The 22,736-nt window shown below is 34.2% G+C and overlaps 1 protein-coding gene across 1 annotated transcript in view; it reads right to left on the reverse strand.

The window, feature by feature from the left end:
- Positions 1-5,142: 5,142 nt before the first annotated feature.
- The window catches only part of LOC114333191 (myosuppressin), a 56,255-nt gene continuing 38,661 nt past the window's right edge, over positions 5,143-22,736 (reverse strand). The window contains exons 2-3 of the mRNA XM_050663548.1: positions 17,482-17,664; positions 5,143-5,412 (exon numbers count right to left, since the gene is read on the reverse strand). Coding sequence (XP_050519505.1) covers positions 5,315-5,412; positions 17,482-17,656 — 273 coding nt within the window. The 5' untranslated portion in view covers positions 17,657-17,664 and the 3' untranslated portion in view covers positions 5,143-5,314. The remainder of the gene's footprint in view (positions 5,413-17,481; positions 17,665-22,736) is intronic.

Genomic DNA, 22,736 nt, shown 5'->3' on the forward strand with positions numbered 1-22,736 from the left:
TATCAAAAAACATTTTTTTCTGTTTTGTGACAGCGGTAGAATGTATTTTGAAATAAATAAATTACATACATTCTTCTTTTTGTGTCAGATAATTTAAATAGTTTAAATCAAATGTCAATATAAAAAAAATAGTACGGATGAAGTAGGTCTTGATATTATCAAAAATCTATTTCATGTGTTAGGTTATCCTTTATTTAATTTAATTAATATGAGTTTAGAGAAGGGCCTGGTGCCCAAGCAATTTAAAATATCAACTATAGTTCCTGTTCCAAAAGTTCCTAATACTAATAAACTTGATCAATTACGTCAAATAAATATGCTCCCATTTTGTGAAAAAGTTTTAGAAATTGTGGTGTACAATCAGCTGATTAAATTTATTACTTCAAATAATATCCTGTATAATTACCAGTCTGGATTTAGAAATTCTCATTCATGTGAGGCCGCATTACAGTTAGTTGTCTCAGATATGAAAAGTATTTTAGATACGACAGGGGTCGGTATATGCGCAGTTTGTATAGATCTCAAAAGAGCATTTGAAACAATAGATCGTCATATACTTCTTTTGAAATTAAAGAAATATGGTTTTAACGGGACAGTTTTTAATTGGCTGGAAAATTATCTGTCAAATAGGTACCAAAGGACTAAATTAAATAGTGAAATGTCAAATCCACAGTTAAATGATATTGGTGTGCCGCAAGGCAGTGTACTTGGACCTCTACTTTTCATATTATACATTAATGATTTGGGAAACGTATTAAGCAAATGTAAAATTCATCTTTTTGCTGATGACACATTAATATATTTTTATGGGGAAGATTTTGTTGATGTAGTGGACACGATGAATCGTGAATTGCATTTATTAACTGAAAGATTTAAGTTAAACAAATTGAAAGTCAATGAGTTAAAATCCAAATACATGTTTATTGGTAATAATACTCTTTTCGGGAAATTCTTAAGTTTGGATGTTCACATTAAATTAAATAATGAAAAAATTGAAATGGTTCAGGAAATAAAGTATTTGGGATTCATATTGGATAGGGAACTAACTTTTAGTAAACATGTTGATTACATTTGCAAAAAGATAGGGAAAAAATAGGTTTTTTTTCGAAGAGTATCACCATTTTTGACATTTCAAACTAAATTAACAATTTATAATTCGTTAATATTACCTCACTTTTTATATTGTTGTTCATTGATTTATACAGGATGTTCTAATTATGACAGGCTTCAAATTCTCCAAAATAAGGCTATGCGAGTAATATTGAGATGCAATCGATATACTCGAATTCAAGATATGCTGAAAACTTTAAATTGGTTAAAAGTTGAACATTTTATGTATGTCCAATCTATGACATTCTTATTTAAGATGGTAAACCATTTATTGCCTGAGTATTTGAACAGTCAGTTGGTCCCGATAGCAAATGTTCATGAGCATAGCACTAGAGCTGCAAATTCAATAAACTTTTATGTTAGAACAACCAACAAGTCCAGTTCAATGAAAAGCTTGTTTCATAAAGGAATTGTACAGTTCAATAATATACCTTATCACATTAAAAATAGCCATAATGCAACTATCTTTAAAAGATTATTAATCCATTATATTAAAACTAAGACCTAGAAAACAATTGGCAATGTTTGTTGTACTTCCAGTGTTTTTATTTTTATTTTTATTTTATTTTCTCTTTTTTTTATTTATATATTGAATGTTTCTGATTAATTTAATTTGTCAATGCTTATTTCTTTATTTGTTTAGTCTCATGTTTTTAATTTTTGTAATACTTTATGATAATTATACAGCGCTCCTTGCTTTGACAATTCTTATGTAATTTGTACAGGTGTGGAGTGCAATGTTTTTGTTTTGTGTATTATCTATTATGATAAATAAATAAATATCTATATCTATATAATAAAATATTTTTATCTTGAACGCCCTGTATAAATAATTATGTTAATGTTTATATTACTGAATAGAGTATTGAATAAACTTTTAAATGAGCTAGCACACGACCCCTAGTCCCTATTTAAAAATAAGGGGTGGGGGAAGTGGAAGAGGGGTATGACAAATGACATATATATGTACCGTAAAAATGTGTCCCCCTTAGATCAAAAATCGACCTGTTCCGTCACTTCCTTAAAATCTAATAAATACTGCCAAATATCGAGGTGGACTGTTTTCTTTGGCCCACTCTGTAGGTATATAGATAAATTTTCTCATATAATTTTCTCTTGAGCATCGCCTATGCTCTCCATGAAACGTGAAAAATGGTTGTTTGAAGGTTATTTGAAAATAGTTTTTAATGCAACTACTGACTGACATCCACTTTTGGTTGTCATTTATACAGTGACCACGTAAGGTTTGGAATAAATTCATTTTTTTGTGAATGGGCGATCGTGAAATAAATCCCGAAACAGGTTGATTTTTATTTTTAAATTATAATTTTTGGCATATATATCATACTAATGACGTCATCTATCTAGGCGTGATGAGGTTATCGATGATTTTTAAAATGAGAATAGGGATCGTGTGATAGCTCATTTGAAAGGTTATTAAATTTTCTATTCAATAATATAAACATTAACAATTATTTATACAGGGTGTCCAAAAAAATTTTTTAGAATTAAATTAATTGAGACAAAAAGGACAATTTATGTAATTTATTTAATTCAAAATCCATTTTACTGCTGTCAGAAAAAGGAAACAATGTTATTTGGCAAATAAATATTGGTTTTCGTTTAAATTAAATGTTAAAGCTGCCACTCACATGCCCCTTGGCAATTTGCACTTTTAATTGAATTGATTTATTTTTAAATAAATATTTTTTCTGTTTTCTGACAACAGTAAAATGTATTTTGATTTAAATAAATTACATACATTCTTCTTTTTGTGTCAATTAATTTAATTTAAAAAAATTTTTGGACACCCTGTATAACTAATAATTATGTAATGTTTATATTAATGAATAAAGAATATAATTAACTTTCAAATGACCACCACTATTCTCGTTAAAAAAACAACGATTACGTCGTCACTCCCAGATGGATGACGTCACTAGATGATATATATGCCAAAAAATCGTAACTTAAACATAAAAATTGACCTGTTTCGGGATTTATTTCCAAAATAGCCCATTTATAAAAAAATGAATTTTTTCCAACCTTTACATTCTCACTGTAAAATTAATGTTTGTAAAAAACATTTTGCGTATCAACTAAATAAAAATGATGCATATACATATTTGCAAAAATAAAGTAACACAAATACAGGTCATAAATTAAATCACCTATTCTGGGACCAAAAATAGTTCGACTGAACCCAACTTACCTTAGTACAAATATGCACATAAAAAAAAGTTACAGCCCTTTGAATATATCGAAAACTATTAGAGATTTTTTATTGAAAATGGACATGTGGCATTTTTGTGGCAGGAATATCTTAAAGAAAAATTATAGTGAAATTTGTGCACCCCATAAAAATTTTATGGGGGTTTTGTTCCCTTAAACCCCCCCAAACTTTTGTGTACGTTCCATTTAAATTATTGTTGTGATACCATTAGTTAAATTCAATATTGTTAAAATTTTCTTGGCTCTTAGTATTTTTTCGACAAGGCAGTTTATATCGAGTTGCGGCTTCTTTTCTAATATGTTAACATAAAGATTTTATGGGGGTTTTGTTCCTTTAAACCCCCAAATGGTTGTGTACGTTTCAATTAAACTATTACTGCGATACCATTAGTTAAACACAGTATGTTTAAAACTTTTTTGCTTCTTTGTATTTTTTCGATAAGGCATTTTTTATCGAGATGTGGCTTCTTTTTTAATATTGTTCAAAATATACCTAAAAATGTAAATCATAAATAAATTTTCCTATTATTATCAAGTCTCCATAATCGTACTTAGCCATATCCAAATATGTGGTGGATTTGACAAATATGCAAAATATCTCGATAAAAACTGACTTTTCGAAAAAGTACTAAGAGTTAAACATTTTTTTAAAACATTGTGTTTAACTAATGGTACTACAATAATAATTAAACTGGAACGTACACAAAAGTTTGGGGGGGGGGGGGGGTTAAAGGAACAACACCACCATAAAATTTTTATGGGGTGTCTAAATTTCACTATAATTTTTTCCACATGCCACATTTTCATCTTCAATATAAAATCTCCAATAGTTTTCATTTTGTAACTTCAAAGGGCTGTAACTTTTTTTATGTGCATATTTGTACTAAGGTAAGTTAGGTTCAATCGAACTATTTTTGGTCCCAGAATATGTGATAAAATTTATGACGTGTATTTTTGTTACACCCTGTACAGGGTGTCCCAAAAGTAGCGGAACGGTCGAATATTTCGCGAAATGAACATCGGATCGAAAAACTGAAAAATACGTTTTCAACAATATCCAAAATTCTATCGAATAACACCAAATACGAGACCCACTCCGCACCCTGGAGGTGGGGTGGGGGTAACGTTGAATTCTTAAATGGAAACCCCCAGTTTTTATTGCAGATTTTGACTCCTTACGTAAAAGTGAGCAACTTTTATTTAAGAGATTTTTTCGAGTTGTGAACAGATGGCGCTATAATCAGGAAAAAACGATTTATCGTGATAACATGGGTAAATTCTAGAAACGGTCTAATCTCTCGAGAAATACACTTCCAAATGAAAAACCAAAAAATACGTGCTTATTATTTTTCAAATACCTATCGAATAACATCGAATAACTCTCTCGAATAAAAGTTGCTTACTCTTACGTAAGCAATCCAAATCTGCAATAAAAACTGTGGGTTTTCATTTAAAATTTAAAAGTTACTCCCCACCCCTTCTGCGGGGAGTCGAGTGGGGGGTTGTGTTTGGTGTCATTTGATAGATTTTTGAAAATTATTGAACACACATTTTTCAGTTTTTCGATCCGATGTTTAGTTCACGATATATTCGACCGTTCCGCTACTTTTGGGACACCCTGTATATGCGCATATTTTTTGGAAAATTTTAAAGCGTATATGTACGGTCTCTAATATGTGCTTACATTGTGCCATTGTCGTCAAAACAAACAAAACTAGGACTAGATTTTACAGCTATACGCCATTTTAATCTTTACGCTTTTAAATAAATTACATATAGGTAGAAATAAAATTTAATTGATTTATAACGATAATATCATTTAATTAATATAATTATAAATATAGTTTTACAAACAAAAGTTGCCTTCTCGTTATTTTACATGAAATAAAAAGTAGTTTTAAAGCCACGAAAAGAACATCTTAGAAGGTTTAAAAGAACGGCCGTACTTTTAAAAATCTGGTTAGTTGGTTTTTTACAATCCAAATCTTTTTCCGAATCTCAAGAAGACGTGGTCGACATCTTGTCGTTTGGTGTTCAAGTTGATGGCTCTGTCATCTAATCGTTCGGCATCTGAAACAAATAAGATCATCATGATATAATTGTAACTTAAGAACAGTGGCGGATCCAAGGGGGTGTCACGGGGGTCATAACCCCCCCCCCCCAGACGAAAATAAATAGCAATTCAATAATACTAAAAAAGGAAAAATCGAGAGCCTTTAAACAAAAAAAAACTCCCACTTATCCTGGGGGTGGTAAGACTAAGGGCCGGTTGTTCGAACGCTAATCAACAATGATCATTATTAAATATTTATTTACTGTCACCAAAACTGTCAATGTCAACTTTGTTTGGGTTGCTGAAAACATAATTAATTAATTACAATTATGAGATTTATTATTAATTATGTTAATAATTATTGTTATATTAATTGATTATAGTCTCAGAATTGTAATTAATTATGTTTTGACAACCCAATCAAAGTTGACATTGACAGTTGTGACAGTAATTAAATATTTGATAATGATCATTGTTGATTAGCGTTCGAACAACCGGCCCTAAGTGACCTTGCATCAGAGAAAAGTAATTAAATCACCCTCAAGATCCATGATCCCCCCCCCAAATTTCTGGATCCTCCATTGCTTAAGAAGTACATAAAATCAACAAAAACATACCCTTGAGCTGGCATATACACACAACCAAACTTATATGAAATCATCAGATATTTCTTATTTTTTCGTGTGAATTTAAAAAAACGAACACGCGAAGTCAAACGATATTTATTTTAAAGCAATTTAATGACAAATACATAACAATTAAATAAAACAATAGTATTGAACAAACAAATTGAAACTAGTTGTTTTAAAGTCAGTAGCATAAAAAATTTCAATATAAAACGAATAATGTTTAAATTGTTTTTATTTATTTTTTTTGTTTTGTTTTGGTAGTCAGTGTTATCACCTCTAGTCCTTATGCAAGCTTCAGTTTGCGTGGTTCACGCTCCTAATCAAATTATCAACATTTTGTTGTGGTAGGTTGCTCCATTCTTCAAGAGCAGCTTCTACTAGCCATGCGGTGTTTTGTGGATTATCGGGCTCTAATTTTTCTTTTGAGCATATCCCACAAATACTCTATAGGGTTAAGCTCGTGTGAGCAAGGAGACCACTCCAAACAAGGGATACCTTCTGCGTCAATGATGTCTCTAGTCACTCTAATGGTATGTGGAGGTCCATTAGCATGCATGAAAATAAAATTTTCTCCTGTTGCACCTCTCCAGAGCCTAACTACAGGTTATCAACATACTTGTGAGCAGTTAAAGTTGATTGGATGAAAATCAAAGGAGTTTTTTTACGGATCACAATTCCTCTCCAGAACATTATACTCCCCCTTGTATATTTGTGAAAAGATCTGACAGTTTTCGTTCTTGCTTGTCTTCTTCGACCTCTAAGTACACAATTTCGTGGGTCATCTGATTTTACACCAATCCTGACTTTTTGTGAAAATAGCACATTTTGTTAATTCCCAAGTTTTGGTGGCTAAGACACCAATTTAGGCGATAAATCTTATGTTGCCTGGATAACTCGGGAACCCATAACTGTCTCCTGCTGTATACTTCTTGGCACGAACTCTTCTTCTTATCGTTTTAACTGAAACAGTTACACCTGTAGCTTCCAAAAGCTGCGTTTGTAAATGAAGGTGAGAAATAGTTGGGTGTCTTCCAGCTTGTATTGGGATACACTGCATCTCAGTAATCATCTTATTAAGACAAATTCTTTTAATAATTAAATGTCTTTGGTAAAACAAATACGTTTGTTTATAATAAATACTATTGACCTATATTACCACATCAATGTATCGGTTTTCGATACAAGGTCAGTTTGAAATAACAATTAGTATTCGTTATTTATAATCTAGTCGATTCAGCACTTTTAATAAAAAACACTCTCACTTTTATTTATACCAAAACAGTAAACAGGGGAATCCACTTTTAGTTCTACTTTCATGGCGAAAAGATTAGTCATTGGTATTTGAGATCCCAACGGGAAAACATCACGGCTACGAAATATTATACCACCAGCTCTTTACCGTTATTACTCTAACGTACAAATAAATGAATTTACAATGAGTAGTGTTACTTCTTCAACCTTTATGGTAGGGGGTAACCACCCCTTAATTATCTGAGGTGGTTCAGAAGGCAGGAACCACCATAAGCTTATTGGACAATTAAACGATCGTGGCGAGCCGTTATTACTTTTTGGCGACTTTCTCTTGCTTTATTTTTGAGCTTTACTAGGTCCTGTTACCTAGCATGGGTTTTGGACAGAACGCCCTGTGTTACACCCAGCTCTACAGCTATGTCCCTCTGAGAACATTACTTGCTCCACAAGACTAATAACCTTTCCCCATTGTAAGTTGTATAACCCCACATGAGGCATATTTTCGTTTTTGGACGCAAAAGGTAGTTTATTTATTTTCGTTCAATTCGCAACAATAACAAGTTATCAATTAGAGTGGGACGCCAAAGGAATAAATGTCGAGGGTGAAAGGCTCTCCCACCTACGATTCGCAGACGACATAGTTCTTATAACGGACAACTTAAAAGAGATTAGAATTATGCTTACTGAGTTAGATGCCGCCTGTAAAAAGTTGGTTTAAACATAAATTTTGGAAAGACACAATACATGACAAACCTGGTACCAAACGAAAATCCAAAAGTCGACGTCAACAAAATAGCATTGGTCCATAAATATAAATACCTACTTAGGGCATGAAATCCAAATTGCCAGAGACAATCAAACTGCCGAATTACAGAGAAGGATCACATTAGCATGGGCCGCATATGGAGCTCTATCAGACATCTTCAAGAGCAACTTGCCAAATTATTTGAAAAGGAAGACGTTCAACCAATGTGTGCTTCCAGTCATGACTTACGGCGCCGAAACATTATTGTTAACCCAGACCACAGCAACGAAACTTAGAGTGGCCCAAAGAAGAATGGAACGGTCACTACTTGGGCTGACTCTCAGAGACAGGGTCAGAAACGAAGAAATCAGAAGAAGGACAGGCGTCACCGATGTCATAGAGCGAGTAGCATGGCTGAAGTGGAATTGGGCGGGCCATGTAGCCAGAATGAAGGACGGGAGGTGGACCCAAAAAATTACAGTGTGGAGACCAAGAGAAGACAGAAGAAGTAGAGGTAGACCACCTACACGATGGGCAGACGACGTCAAAAGGATTGCTGGGAATTGGTTGCAGAAAGCCCAAGATCGACAAAACTGGAAAAAATTAGGGGAGGCCTATGTTCAACTTTGGATGCAGAAGGCTGGATGATGATGATCAAAAGAAATAAATATTACTTTGAAATACATGGTGATTCCATATAAGTTTGGGTGTGTGTATAGTGATCATAATCCAGTCATAATGTATTTTAAATTTAAAAGATTTCTGAAAGCTAAAAAGCAAAAACTGACAAGAAAAATATACATCTCACAACTGAAGAAACCTGAAAGAAAACAAGAAATAAGTATCAAAGTTGAGAAAGAAATAGAAACGATCGAGAACTTGGTACAGACGGACGTTGAAGTAACATGGACTGCTCTAAAAACGAAAATAACAAAGATACAAGAAGGAGACATCGGGTTCATGAAAAACAATAGAAAACAAGAATGGATAACACAAGAGATCATGGACGTAAGACGAAAATATAAAACAAACCCAGTAGAATACAAACGAATCAATAAAATCATTAGAAAAAAGTACAGAGAAGCTAAAGAAAATTGGATTTCAGAAAATGTCTAGAAATCGAACAACTTCAGCAAAGATACAACACCTTTAATGTCCATAAAAAAGTGAAAGAAATGACAGGAGACGTAGAAAGAAACAAGTAACAATACTAAGAAATAGTAACAACAAAATAATTATAGGCATTGAAGACAAACTGAAGAGATATAAAGAATACATTGGGACACTGTTTGACGACAATAGACCTTGAGGGCGATTTTGCAATTGTCAGTTGAGTACAGGGCTGCTTTATCCATTAGGCAATATAGGCAGTTGCCTAGAGCGGCAAATTATGAGAGGGCGGCAAAAATACTGTACAAAAAATATTTGTATATAAAAATGAAAATCGAATAACATTTAAGTACATCAGTACATCCATCATAAGTGGGCATTCATTTCTAGAAAACAAATTGCATTTTCTTAACACTATTCGTTCAAAAAGGACAGAAGTAAATTTAGGGATTATTGGGCCGTCGCGTCGGCAGCACCGCAAAGGCGGCGGGCGCACTGTTCTATAATTTTTTTTTAAACTGAATCCTTTTGGGTTATTCGTGGTCGAGAATGTCGCCTTTTCGGACGGTTTTTTGCGAATACTTTAAAAATTATGCATCTAACGAAAAAAACTATATAAAACATTTTTGTAGCTTATGAAAAATCAAAGAGATTCGCTCCTTCCTAAGTCTTCTAGTGATAACATAAAAAGAGATATGGTAGATGAAAAGAAATTTTTTTTGTGCATGTTCAAATGGTGTTCAACTTAATAATAGAGAAATGGTCGATTTTAAGGGTATAATGCTAACAATATCTTTTGTAAGTACTGCCTGAAAAGACCTTTAAAACGACCTCACTCTTAAATTTCGATTACATTCAAACTAAGCGAGATATGGTGCAACAAAAAAGGATGACTAATTTATTTTAAGAGAAAATGCTAAGTATGTATATTTTAACCCCTCATCCACCAGATTTAAATGCATCGTTTTGCTTCTACAATTTTACTATACCTAGTGTTATTTCTATGTTCAACAAGTTGGACGGGTTTAAAATGCATATCTAGTTTTTGAAAAAAATAACATCAAATTATTGAGAGCATTTTTAAGAGCATAAGATTTTTAAGAGAATTTAAAAATGCGCTCTATAATTTGATCTTATTCTTTTCAAAAACCATACATTTTAAACCCGTTCAACTTTTTGAATATAGAAATAACACTATAGTAGAAGGTATTCTAGAAGAAAAACGATGTATTTAAATTCTGGTGGATGAGGGGTTAAATATACTTCTCATTTTTCCTTAAAATGCATTAGTCGTAAGTTTTTTTTTGCACCATATCTCGCTTAGTTTGAATGTAACCGACATTTAACAGTTCTCATTTTAAAGGTCTTTTCAAGCACTACAAAAGGTATTCGTAGCATTATACCCCTAAAATCGACAATTTCTCTGTTATTTTAAGTTGAATACACCGATTTGGCATGCACCAAAAAAATCTTTTTTCACTTACCATCGCTTTTTTTATTAAAACTAGAAGATTTATGAAAAAATGAATCTCTCTGATTTTTCATAAACTTCAAAAATGTTTTATATAAAGTGACGTAACAAAGGCGATAAATTATGACGACATTATAGATGATTTTTTCAAAGAAAAATCAAGAAAGAAACCTGATGTGATCGAACTGGAATGACAATTTTTATGTATTCTTATTTAAATAAAAATCTGCTTGCAATTTTTTTTTTGCAAAAATGGTACTTACTTAAAGGGGGGCTACTAGAAAATTGCCTAGGGCGTCAATTGACCTAAACGTCAATTGACTGGTTGAGTAAGATGGTTGTCTAAGATTTCGGGTAGGGTTTCGTAATGGTCCCGGAAAGTATCCGCCAACTTTACAATTTTACGATTTAATAATGTAAACTGAATTCTACATATAACCACTGTTTGGTTTTGGGGCTATTTTGAAAGTACATGAGTTTACTGACGATGGATTGATAAGTCCAAAAACGTTCCTTCTGAACAAATTTATGTAATCCGTTTGGATTTTTAAGATTTTTAATTAAATTATACCTCCTACTAAGTTTTTTACTTTGATGGTAGAGTTTTTTAATCTAGGAAAACTAATTGCACTGATAGTCACTCACAAGTTAACATTTTCTTGTGAATTTTGGAAATGGCTTACAATCTCGGTGATAGAGACTTTTTTTTCATATGTTACCCAATTTATTATTCAACAGAACTAGTCTGAACAAATCGATTAGTTTTTCTCAGAACAAAATTAGAAATTTCTCAAAACATAACACTACTAAATTTTTTAATCTAGTAAGAGATTAGTTTTTAAGAAATAAAATGTAGCTAGCGTGTACCAGACCAGTGGAGAACGAGTATAAAAATACCTATACACAAAAGAGGAAACAGCAAAGATCTTACCAAGAACGTACCATCACCTTGCTGAGCACAACTCTTAAACTTTTAACAAAAATACTTGCCAATAAAATAAATGAAGAATACACAATTAGTAAGGAACAAGGTTTTCGGACTCACAAGGATCAATTCTCAGCCCAACTTTATTTTTAATTGCTATGAATGATGTCTTAAAAGACTTAAAGAAACCAGTTGTACAGACTCTACGCAGATGACATGATCGTGATTATCGAGGGAAGATGTCTTAGCACCATGGCTCAAAGCCTTCAGCAATGCATAACATTCTTCGAACGTTGGTCTATAATGTCTGGGTACAATTTTTCCCCAAACAAAGCAAACTGCATATTATTCTCAAAAAGAAACATAACAGAACAGCAACGACCATTAATATTCTTATACAACCAGAAACTAAGCTATACTCCACACATAAATTTTCTGGGTATGATATTCGACGAATGTCTGTAGTGGAAAAATCATATTAAAACACGAACTATTTCATGCCAAAAGGGCTTAAATTTATTAAGATGCTTAGCAAACAAGTCTTGGGGATCTGATGGTCTAATGCTGCTAAAAATATACAGAAGCCCCATTCGATCGAAAATTGATTATGGATGTATTGCATAAACATCTGCTCGCCCTTCAATATTAAAATGCTTAGATACTATACACAACACCGCATTAAGAATAATTCTAGGGGCTTACAGGACAACGCCTGTAGAAAGTATATACTGCGAACTGGGCGAACCAGCTCTATCTTTCACACGACAAATTCTTAGTTTATCATATGCCTCAAGAATAACATCACTACCATCAATTCCTGCTCACAAAAACACTTTCTGTAATCGTTTCAAATCAACTTTTCAACATAGCACCTCTCCACCACCATTTTATGTTAGAATTCACAGGTATATATCAACGTTAAATCTCCTAAATTTCCCCAGAACGTGGTTAATGAATGAACACAGCATTTCCCCATGGATTATCAAAACCCCACATGTAAACACCCAATTGACGCAATATAATAAATATGATACCAATCCACGCCTTCTATATTATCAAAATTTTAAACAAATAGTCTCAAATTATAAAAATTACACCCACTTGTTCACTGATTCGTCTAAGTCTTCCCAAGGCGTAGGAGCAGCAGTATACATAAACAATGAAACCAAATATTTATTTAAGCTTCCCAATTCCTACAGTATCTTAAATGGAGAACTTTATGCCATATTACAAGCGTTAAAGCACATTTCCAATGCACAAACCAAACACTCTTTAATAATATCTGACTCACTCAATTCACTGAGACTCATACAACAAACCTTCACGAAAAACCCTATAGCCATATTAATCAAAGAAATATTGCACAGTTTGCATCAAACAGACTCAAACATAGTTTGTTTATGGGTTCCTTCTCATTCTGGAATCGAGGGAAATGAAAACGCTGATCGTTGGGCGTACACAGCTGCGCAATTACCTTCATTGGCAGAACAATTAATTCCAGCCGCAGATATAAAACAACTGCTAAAATCGATGTCCCTCAATTTATGGAATAAAAAATGGAAAACATCTACAAGCAAATTAAGAGACGTTAAAAAAGATACTGAATGAAGATACTATGAAGAACTACTAATGAAGATACTCCATGGAACCCACATACAATCAACAGATCGAACCAAGTCATCTTATCTCGTCTTCGGTTAGAACACTGTAAACTTACTCATGATCATCTCATTACCCATACCAAAGCACCAAAATGCAGAAGGTGTAATATACTATTATCAATAAAACATGTGCTAACAGAATGTGATGAATTTGTCGCTTACAAACAATCTATATCTGGTTATTCAAACAATATGAAAGACATTCTTACCCTGCAAACCGTCTTTTCCAATTCCTTAATAAATGTAACCTAGCAAGTAAGATTTAATTGTACACAATTTCATACTTTTGTAAACTTATTAATTGTATTCTCGTTACTACTATATATACTGCTATATATATTTTCCATCCATCCAATGGCACTACAGCCCAAATCGAGCCTTGGCCTCCTTCAATAAGCTTCTCCAATCATTTCGATTTACCGCTGTTCTTTTCCATGAACGCGTTCCCAGAAAGTTCCTGGCATCCTCATCGACTTCGTCTTCCCATCTCTTTTTAGGTCTTCCAACAGGTCTTCTTCCCTGCATTCTTGCATTCAGCAATTTTCTGGGGATTCTATTCTCATGCATGCGGACCACGTGCCCTGCCCACCGTAATCTCTGCAGTTTAGTGTGTTGTGCTAGAGTTGGTTCGCTATATTGCTCGTATATTTCTCTATTATACCTAATTCGCCAGTTGTTATTTTCACTTATTGGGCCCAGTATCCTACGTAATACTTTTCTTTCAAACACATCTAATGCATTGGCAGATTTCTGTGTCACCACCCATGTTTCGCAGCCATAACTTACTATGGGCCTGATTATTGTTTTATATACCCGGAGTTTTGTTTTCCGGTGTACGTCTCGCAATTTGAATATGTGGCCCATCGCGAAATAGGCTTTATTTGCCAGCACAAGCCTTCTATTTATTTCCGGTTCTTCTTCATTGCTTGCAACCAGATCCATTCCTAGGTACGTGAATCTATTCACATGTTCTATATCGTCACTATATATATATACATATATATACTCGTAACACGACCTTCGTGGTTAATGCGGTTATTTTATAAATAAAAAAAAGGTTTTCGGAAAAATAGGTCCACAATAGACGCTATATTCATAGCCAGACAAATTGCTGAGAAAGCAATGGAATATAATAAGCCTGCGTCTATGTGCTTTATAGATCTGACTAAAGCCTTCGATTGTGAAATATTAGAAGATGTGCTAACATTGCTAAAGGAGAAAAATCAGCCCAACAAGATGATAAGGATAATTAAAGACATTAATACGAAGAACAAAACCAGAATAAAAGTTGAGAATGAACTAACATCGGAAGTTGAAATCAACTCCAGAATCAGACAAGGGGAAAGCTTGAGCCCATTGCTTTTTAATTTAGTAATGGACAAAATCATAGAAAACATTAAAAGTACAGGAAAAGGATATAAGGTGGCAGAAAAACAAATAAAAATCCTTTGTTATGCTGACGACCCAATCTTAATCTCCGATAACGAGGATAACCTACAGCGAATGGCACAATCTTTCAATATAGTGGCGAGGAACTAGAGCATGAAAATATCAACAGCTAAGACCAAATCCCTGGTAGTGTCAAGGAACCCATAAGATACAAAATAGTAATTAACAACGAACTAATTGAACAAGTCTCGAGATTCGAATATCTGGGAGTCGAAATAAGGTAGTGTCGCCAAATAAGGCCAGTGTCTTAATTAGGCCAGTTGCAAATATTTTCTTAAATATAGATATTATATATTAGAGGTCGCCGTAAATGTCTTTCTCAGTCAAAATCTTCTACGCCATTCAGTCGGTAGTACCACATAGCAGCGCCAAGTAGACTAGACACGTGTTTGTTACGGTGCGGAAGTTCCTTTATAAATTTTAGGTAAGTTATAAAATTACTAAAATGGTACTTAATGAATATATGCCAATTATTTTTTCTTTGTAAAGCGATAGTAAATTAATACTTTTTAAGGGAACTGGAACTGTTTTTTCTCTATATTGCTTTTTATTATTTTTTTATGTTAAATAAAAAAAGTAGACAGTGTCCTAATAAAGCCAATGGTCCTAGATGTGTGTAAATGTGCGATATGTGTGCTTAATGTATTGACAAATTTTTGTTTTTAATATGAATAAAAGTTTCTTTCACTAAATTTTGTATTTGTTCTTTAATTCTTAGGTTTAAAATTTATTATCCACCTCAATTTGCGTAAAAAATGGAACTGGCCTTATTAAGCTACCAGTTCCTAATAAGGCCAAATATTCCAGATTTATTAAATGTTAAAATTTTATATTTCTTTATTTATTTAGTAGGTATTTTATACTGAAATTCGATAGCTAAAATGTTAGGCAATACGTATACAAGAATTTTCCCCCATATTGTTCCTGAATAAAATATTACAGATATTTAAACCTTAGGGTGGCCTTAATTGGCGACCTTACCTTATGAAGTTATGCAAGCATCCGAAAGCAAGCAAATAAAGCCAATTACGTGTCAGGATGTCTGAGGAATGCCATCTGGAGAAATATAGATATTAGGCTAGAAGGGAAAGTACGCAAATACAAATCATGTGTAAGACCCATCATGACGTACGAGATAGAAACCAGATGTGACACAGCAGAAAGCAAGAGGATACTGAGAAGATCAGAAATGAGAACGTTGAGGTCAATAACTGGGAAAACACTGAGAGAGACAGAATACCGAACGACAAAATAAGAGATCTCTGTAACATACAAGACATAGTACGGTGGGGAAGGCAGAGAAGACGAGACTGGAATCAGCATGTGACGAGAATGGACAGCGAGAGAATAGCCAACAGGCAAGAGACCAATAGGAAGGCCCTTTAAAATGTGGCGAGATAGCTGACAGTCAACATCACAGTTACGAATACAAGTTCAAAATCGGTTAAGAACAGGTCAAGAGGCCTAATATAAGAAGAAAAATAAGATGAAGAAGAAGTGTTATATGGCACTTTCTTTTTAAATTTTCGTCTCCAATAAATTCTTTAATTTTATTGTTATAATCCTCGATTTTAAGCACTCCCTGTATCACCAGGAAAATTAAAAGGTCCTTGTCTTCATTTGGGGCTTTAATTGGTCTCTTTTTCAAAAATGTGATATTGCTTTTAGGTGGTTTCGCTTGACGTAGTTGTCGTGAAGTAAAATCCGTATTTCGCCAGTGATATCCTGCGTTTTGTTTGATTCTTGCTTTGATCTCAACACTTGCGAGTTGTGGTTGAGGAGCGAGTGTTCCTAATTACACTAAAATAAGTGAATTCTAAAATCTATTGAATTGAAAGACAATTTATGTTTCATTTCGAATCGAGGAAATGCACAATCCACAGACAGTTGTTTCTATTTAGAACTTCATCAGTGTAGATGCGTGCCCGTCTCTAAATAAAAACGAAACGAGATTGCCTTTTTAATGGGATTTTCACAAATAGATTGAAATCCACCATTAGCACGCTGCCTAGCGAGACATTAAGTAAGTATAATGGATATGACGCACAATAGTAAGCAAGTTTGGACTATGATTAAAAAACTTAACGGTGATCCCACCGACATGAAAGAGCCATGAGCAATACCGTCAAATCAGATAGCCCGCCAACTGCTTCTGAATGGCAAAGCAAACCATCGTTGCAAAACACCAAAGATTATAAGGATTCAAGAACAGGAAACAAATTTCTTATTAAACCCATTTACCATCGAAGAGCTCAAAAATGGCATGGACCTTATGAAAAAATGGAAAATCACCTGGGCTGACAGAGCAGATAAAACGATATATTTAACATTTGTCGCTCTACCTACCAGATTCCAAAACTGTGGCGTAAATCAAAAGTAGTACCCCTTCTGAAACCTGGGAAAGACACTGAACTACCGAGTAGCTACTGCCCGATATCTCTGCTATGCCATCTGTATAAATTGTATGAACGCCTCATTTTGAATCCAGGAAAAATTAGATGCAAAACTAATCTCAGAACAAGCTGGCTTCAGGCCAGGTAAATCATGCACGGGCCAAGTGCTGAACTTAACAGAGTAAATAGAGGAGGGATTTGAGCAGAAAGAGATAGTGGGGGTAGCCTTGTTAGGTTCACAGCGACCTATGATACGATAAACCACAAAACATGCTAATTAAAATCTATAACACTGTGCTTGATGACAAAGGGTGTAGACGTAGCCCGATACTGGACAGAAAAGCTGTAGTCGGATCCAGACAGGAAAAAGTAAAGCAAGTGAATAACACAAAATAAGAGTGACTCAAATAATTTTTAACAATTTATATATTTAATAAGAAACGTATACATACATTCTTTCGGAACCTCTTCAACGGCCTGTTCGATGGCAACGCAGAGTTGTCTTACAGCTGGGTTTAGCTGTTCTTGGATAGGACTTGGTGGGCAACTTATAATGGAAGCTCTCGTCACTGACAAAACACCAAGGACTGTAGCGAACAAAAAAACGACGATTGTTGAGGGTTGCATGTTTGAACCTGAAATGAGATTTTCTGTTTTAATTTAAATCTATTATTTAAATCAGTGTCGTACATATTTATACATATAAAAACATTGTTGTGTTTTGTAATATAATTGGTGAATATACACACACCCAAACTTATATGTATGGAATCACCATGTATTTCAAAGTAATATTTATTTCTTTTGAAAAAACTTGTTATTGTTGCGAAGAATGAAGGTTTTTATTGAAAATAAACAAACATATAAGACAATCGGATAGTACAGCTCGGTAAGGTATAGGTTATTTGCTTGAGTTGCAAATTGAACGAAAATAAATAAACTAACTTTTGCGACCAAAAACGAAAATATGCCTCATGTGGGGTTATAGAGCTTACAACGATGAAATATTATTGGTCTTGTGGAGAAAGTAATATTCTCAGAGGGACACAGCTGTAGAGCTAGGCGTAATACAGGGCGTTCTGTCCAAAACCTATGCTAGGTAACAGGAACTAGGAAACCTCAAAAATAAAGCAAAGAAAAATTGCCAAAAGTAATAACGGCTCTCTACGATCGTTTAATTGTCCAATCAGCTGAAAGGCACCTAACCATTTCTCACCTGCAGCTCCAAAGGCAGCTTTTGGAAGCTACAGGTGTAACTGTTTCAGTTGAAACGATAAGAAGAAGAGTTCGTACCAAGAAGTATACAGCAAGAGACAGTTATGGGTTCCCGAGTTATCCAGGTAGTACAAGATTGATCACCTAAATTGGTGTCTTCACCACCAAAACTAGAACATTGGGAATTGACAAAATGTGCTATTTTCAGAAAAAGTCAGGATTTGTGTAAAATCAGATGACCCACCAAATCGTGTACTTAGAGGTCGAAGAAGACAAGCAAGAATGAAAACTGTCAGATCTGTTCACACATATACAAGGGGAAGTGTAATGTTCTGGAGAGGAATTATGATCCGTAAAAAAACTTCTTTAATTTTCATCCAATCAACTTTAACTGCTCACAGGTATGTTGATAACCTGTAATCAGACTCTGGAGAGGTGCAACAGGAGAAAATTTAATTTTATTGCATGATAATGGACCTCCACATACCATTAGAGTGACTACAGACATCATTGAAGCAGAAGGTATCCCTGGTTTGGAGTGGCCTGCTTGCTCACCCGAGCTCAATCCTATAGAGTAATTGTGGTATATGCTTAAAAGAAAAATTAGAGCTCGCCGGGATAATCCACAAAACACCGCACGGCTAGTACAAGCTGCTCTTAAAGGATGGAGCAACCTACCACAACAAAATGTTGATAATTTGATTATGAGCGTGCCCACGCAAACTGAAGCTTGCATAAGGACTAGAGGTGATAACAATGACTACCACAAAATACAAAAAAATAAATAAAAACATTTTAAATATTATTCGTTTAACACTGAAATTTTGTATGCTATTGACTTTAAAACAACTACTTTCAATTTGTTTGTTAAATACTCTATTGTTTTATTTAATTGTTATGTATTTGTTATTAAATTGCTTTAAAATAAATATTGTTTGACTTCATATGTTCGTTTTTCTTAATTCGCACGAAATGGTAAGAAATATCAGATGATTCCATATAAGTTTGGGTGTGTGTATTTTGAAATAGGCAATACCTAAATGTCTAACTCCTGACATGAAGAAGTCTTTGTATGCACATACCAGTTCAAGAAACAAACTTAAAACCTATTAACTTAATCCAAAATCTTGTACTTATGTAAACTATTATTAGCTTTTATATTTAGTGCTGCTGTTACTTAGAGTCCAATGAACCCCAGTCTAGTATGACAATAATACTTTTGTTTTAAAGTTACTTTGGTGCGGTATTGCCCATCCGGATAATTCAAATTATCCACTATTAAGAACTGTGTCAATGATAATATCGTATGATATTTTTGCCGAGGAGATAGTTTCTGACAGGTTCCGGCGTCACTTGCATCTTTAAGCTCTGGCGCAAATTGAATCTAACCGAGACACAACCTGCGCCGGTGAAATGTGTGGACAGTTTTGGGAAGTACGCTTAGAAGCGAGATACCGAAAATTGGACCCACCCTACGATAAGCGCATGCATTCGCAGGTCTCACATGGGAACGTCTGTCATCGGCGTACAGTTTTCGTGGGCCGTGGCACGGGAGAAAATAGGAAATGAAATGAATGCGGATGGTACATAAGGACAATTTATTGTGATAAATAAAAGTATTGGTATGTATAGTCAATACTGAATCAATACTAGTCAAATGAATGCGGATTGTACATAAGTACAATTTATTGTGATAAATAAAAGTATTGGTATGTATAGTCAAAACAACGAGTGAACACTGCTTTGTCATTAATAATGTGTTTTTGTAAAGGCATAACTTTGATTATTAATTTCGTATCGCCGCTTATTTAGTCTACCAAAAGTTATCAGAATTTAATGACAAAGACAACGCAGATTTCACTCGGGGTGTTGACTATGCTAATATTTTTATTTATCATAATAAATTGTATTCATACTTAGGTACCATCTGTATTCATTTCAGATACGTCCATCTCGCAAACAAAAACAAGTAAAAATAAGGCCCGGCGCAAATTGAACCTAAGCGAGACAGAACCTACACCGGCGAACTGCGTAGACAGTTTTGCGCATCCTACTATCAGGTCATCCGTTCGCAGGTCTCGCTTGAGAATGTTTGTCATCGGCGTACAGTTTTCTTGGGTCGTGGGACGCGTGACTCACTGCCAGTTGTTTATTTTTATTTGTATTTGTTTGCGAGATGGACATATCTGAAATGAATACGGATGGTATTACCTAAGTACAATATTTATTGTGATAAATAAAAATATTAGCATAGTCAAAACTCCGAGTGAAAACTGCTTTGTCTTTATCATTAAATTCTGATAACTTTTGGTAGACTAAATAAGCTTATATACTAAATAATGTTTAGACAGACGAAGCAAAGACGAAGCAAGTTTTCAATCCTAATAGTAAATTAATAATATTGAAAAATATTAAAAATCACTAAAAGATTTTTAAATTGAAAACTTATTGGTACATTTTCATGGTAACACCTCCAAGACTTCTATAATTTGCAAGTCATATGGATGCTGCAGTGAAGACGAAAGGGAAGGAATTCTACACCTTGCAATTCACATCCCCCGTCTGCAGCCGGCAAAGTTCCAACTGAAAAATGCACCTGGTTACTCTACGGAGTAATACGAAAAATAAAATAAAAATGTGTACCATTTTTATTCGGTTGCGATGCGAAGGCAAACCAATCTTACTTTTCAATTAGAATACGGAGTGCAGTCTAGTTCCTTTAACCGCGATTTTCTGCTCTTATTGGAGCTTCATCAGAAGAAACGTAGGCACTGTTCTCCATACTCCAACTAAATTGCATCGAGAGGTTTTCCCACACATCGCAACCAAAGTGATGATAATAGGTGGCAAGCGCCATCTGGCAATTGAAAGACGAAGCAAGTTTTCAATACCAATAGTAAATTAATAATATTGAAAAATATTAAAAATCACTAAAAGATTTTTAAATTGAAAACTTATTGGTATATTTTCATGGTAACACCTCCAAGACTTCTATAATTTGCAAGTCATATGGATGCTGCAGTGAAGACGAAAGGGAAGGAATTCTACACCTACGTTTCTTCTGATGAAGCTCCAATAAGAGCAGAAAATCGCGGTTAAAGGAACTGGACTGCACTCCGTATTCTAATTGAAAAGTAAGATTGGTTTGCCTTCGCATCGCAACCGAATAAAAATGGTACACATTTTTATTTTATTTTAAATAATGTTTGTTGACGAAATTAATAATCAAAGTTATGCCTTTACAATAACACATTATTAGAAAAATAAGGTGAAAAATGATTCATGTTACTTAAAACCGTGATCGATATATCGTATTACCCTCAAATTTAACTTGTCGGCATACAACATTTGCTTAAAAATTAAAAACGAAATATGCAGATAGTGTTATTTTTATGACCGATCAGTAGCGGAGGGATTATGAAATAGCTCTGAGATTATTTTAAATATGTAGGTATTATGTGCAGAAATAAAATACTCAGTGTAACATATCTTATTATACACCCGCTTATGATTAAATTCGATGTTATCGAAAGTCATAACGCTACGACTACTAGGGACGTGTTTAAGATAAAGATATTTTTAAAACGTTACGAGTTACAAGTACGGAAATACCGATCTAAAGTTGCCTACTCAATTCAGTACAAGGATCAGATACATAAATATTTTGTAATCCGTATTTGTACTGAGTACCACTGAGAACTGGTATCAAAAGTAACCGTTACACGTCCACACTTATTTTGCCCGTCTCTATTCGTCACGGCGACAGCCAATGGTTGGGTTGGCTTGTGTTCAATATGCGGTGCGCTAGAAAAATAAATGCACACTCGTCCCGCCGGCGCAGGTTGTGTCTCGCTTAGGTTCAATTTGCGCCGGGCCTAAACATCTGGCGGTGAGTCACACTTGGATCTACAGACCGAGCGCGTCTCGTAAATTCCACGGCTTCGCGCAATCGTACTTGAGACACTGTGTCTAATTGAAAATTTGAGTATGGTATGTTAAACAGTAAATGGTTAAGTTCAATTAGTTACCACTATAAACAGCCCGGATTAACCGATAATAGTATAAAAGGCCCGGTTTCAGGTAAAATTTATTTTAGGCTTTATTATGGGAGTACCGTCTAGTCAGTGTTAATTGTAAAAGACCAACTCTGTCTACCTCGGTGGCTTATCGCTCCGGGTGGGTCTTAACAATGGGCCAGGTCAGATAAATTTAATAATATTTACGACCGCACTAATTGAATTCAAACCATTTACTGTTGAACAAACCATACATACATAACTGATATCCTGTGGTGTGAAATATTAAAACTTTTAAGTGTGGTTTTTGACCGTTGTGAGAACGATCGATTTATCGATTTCATAATAAAGTTCATAGACTAAGAGCCGCTATAGGTGAAATTTCTTAATCATTTTAGGCACGACGGGACCCTATAACTTAAATAGTAGAACCTAAAAGAAAACGTTTGAGCACTGTGCCGTCACTTTTCAGTGGC

This window comes from Diabrotica virgifera, chromosome 10, assembly GCF_917563875.1.
Source record: "Diabrotica virgifera virgifera chromosome 10, PGI_DIABVI_V3a".
Taxonomy (NCBI): domain Eukaryota; kingdom Metazoa; phylum Arthropoda; class Insecta; order Coleoptera; family Chrysomelidae; genus Diabrotica; species Diabrotica virgifera.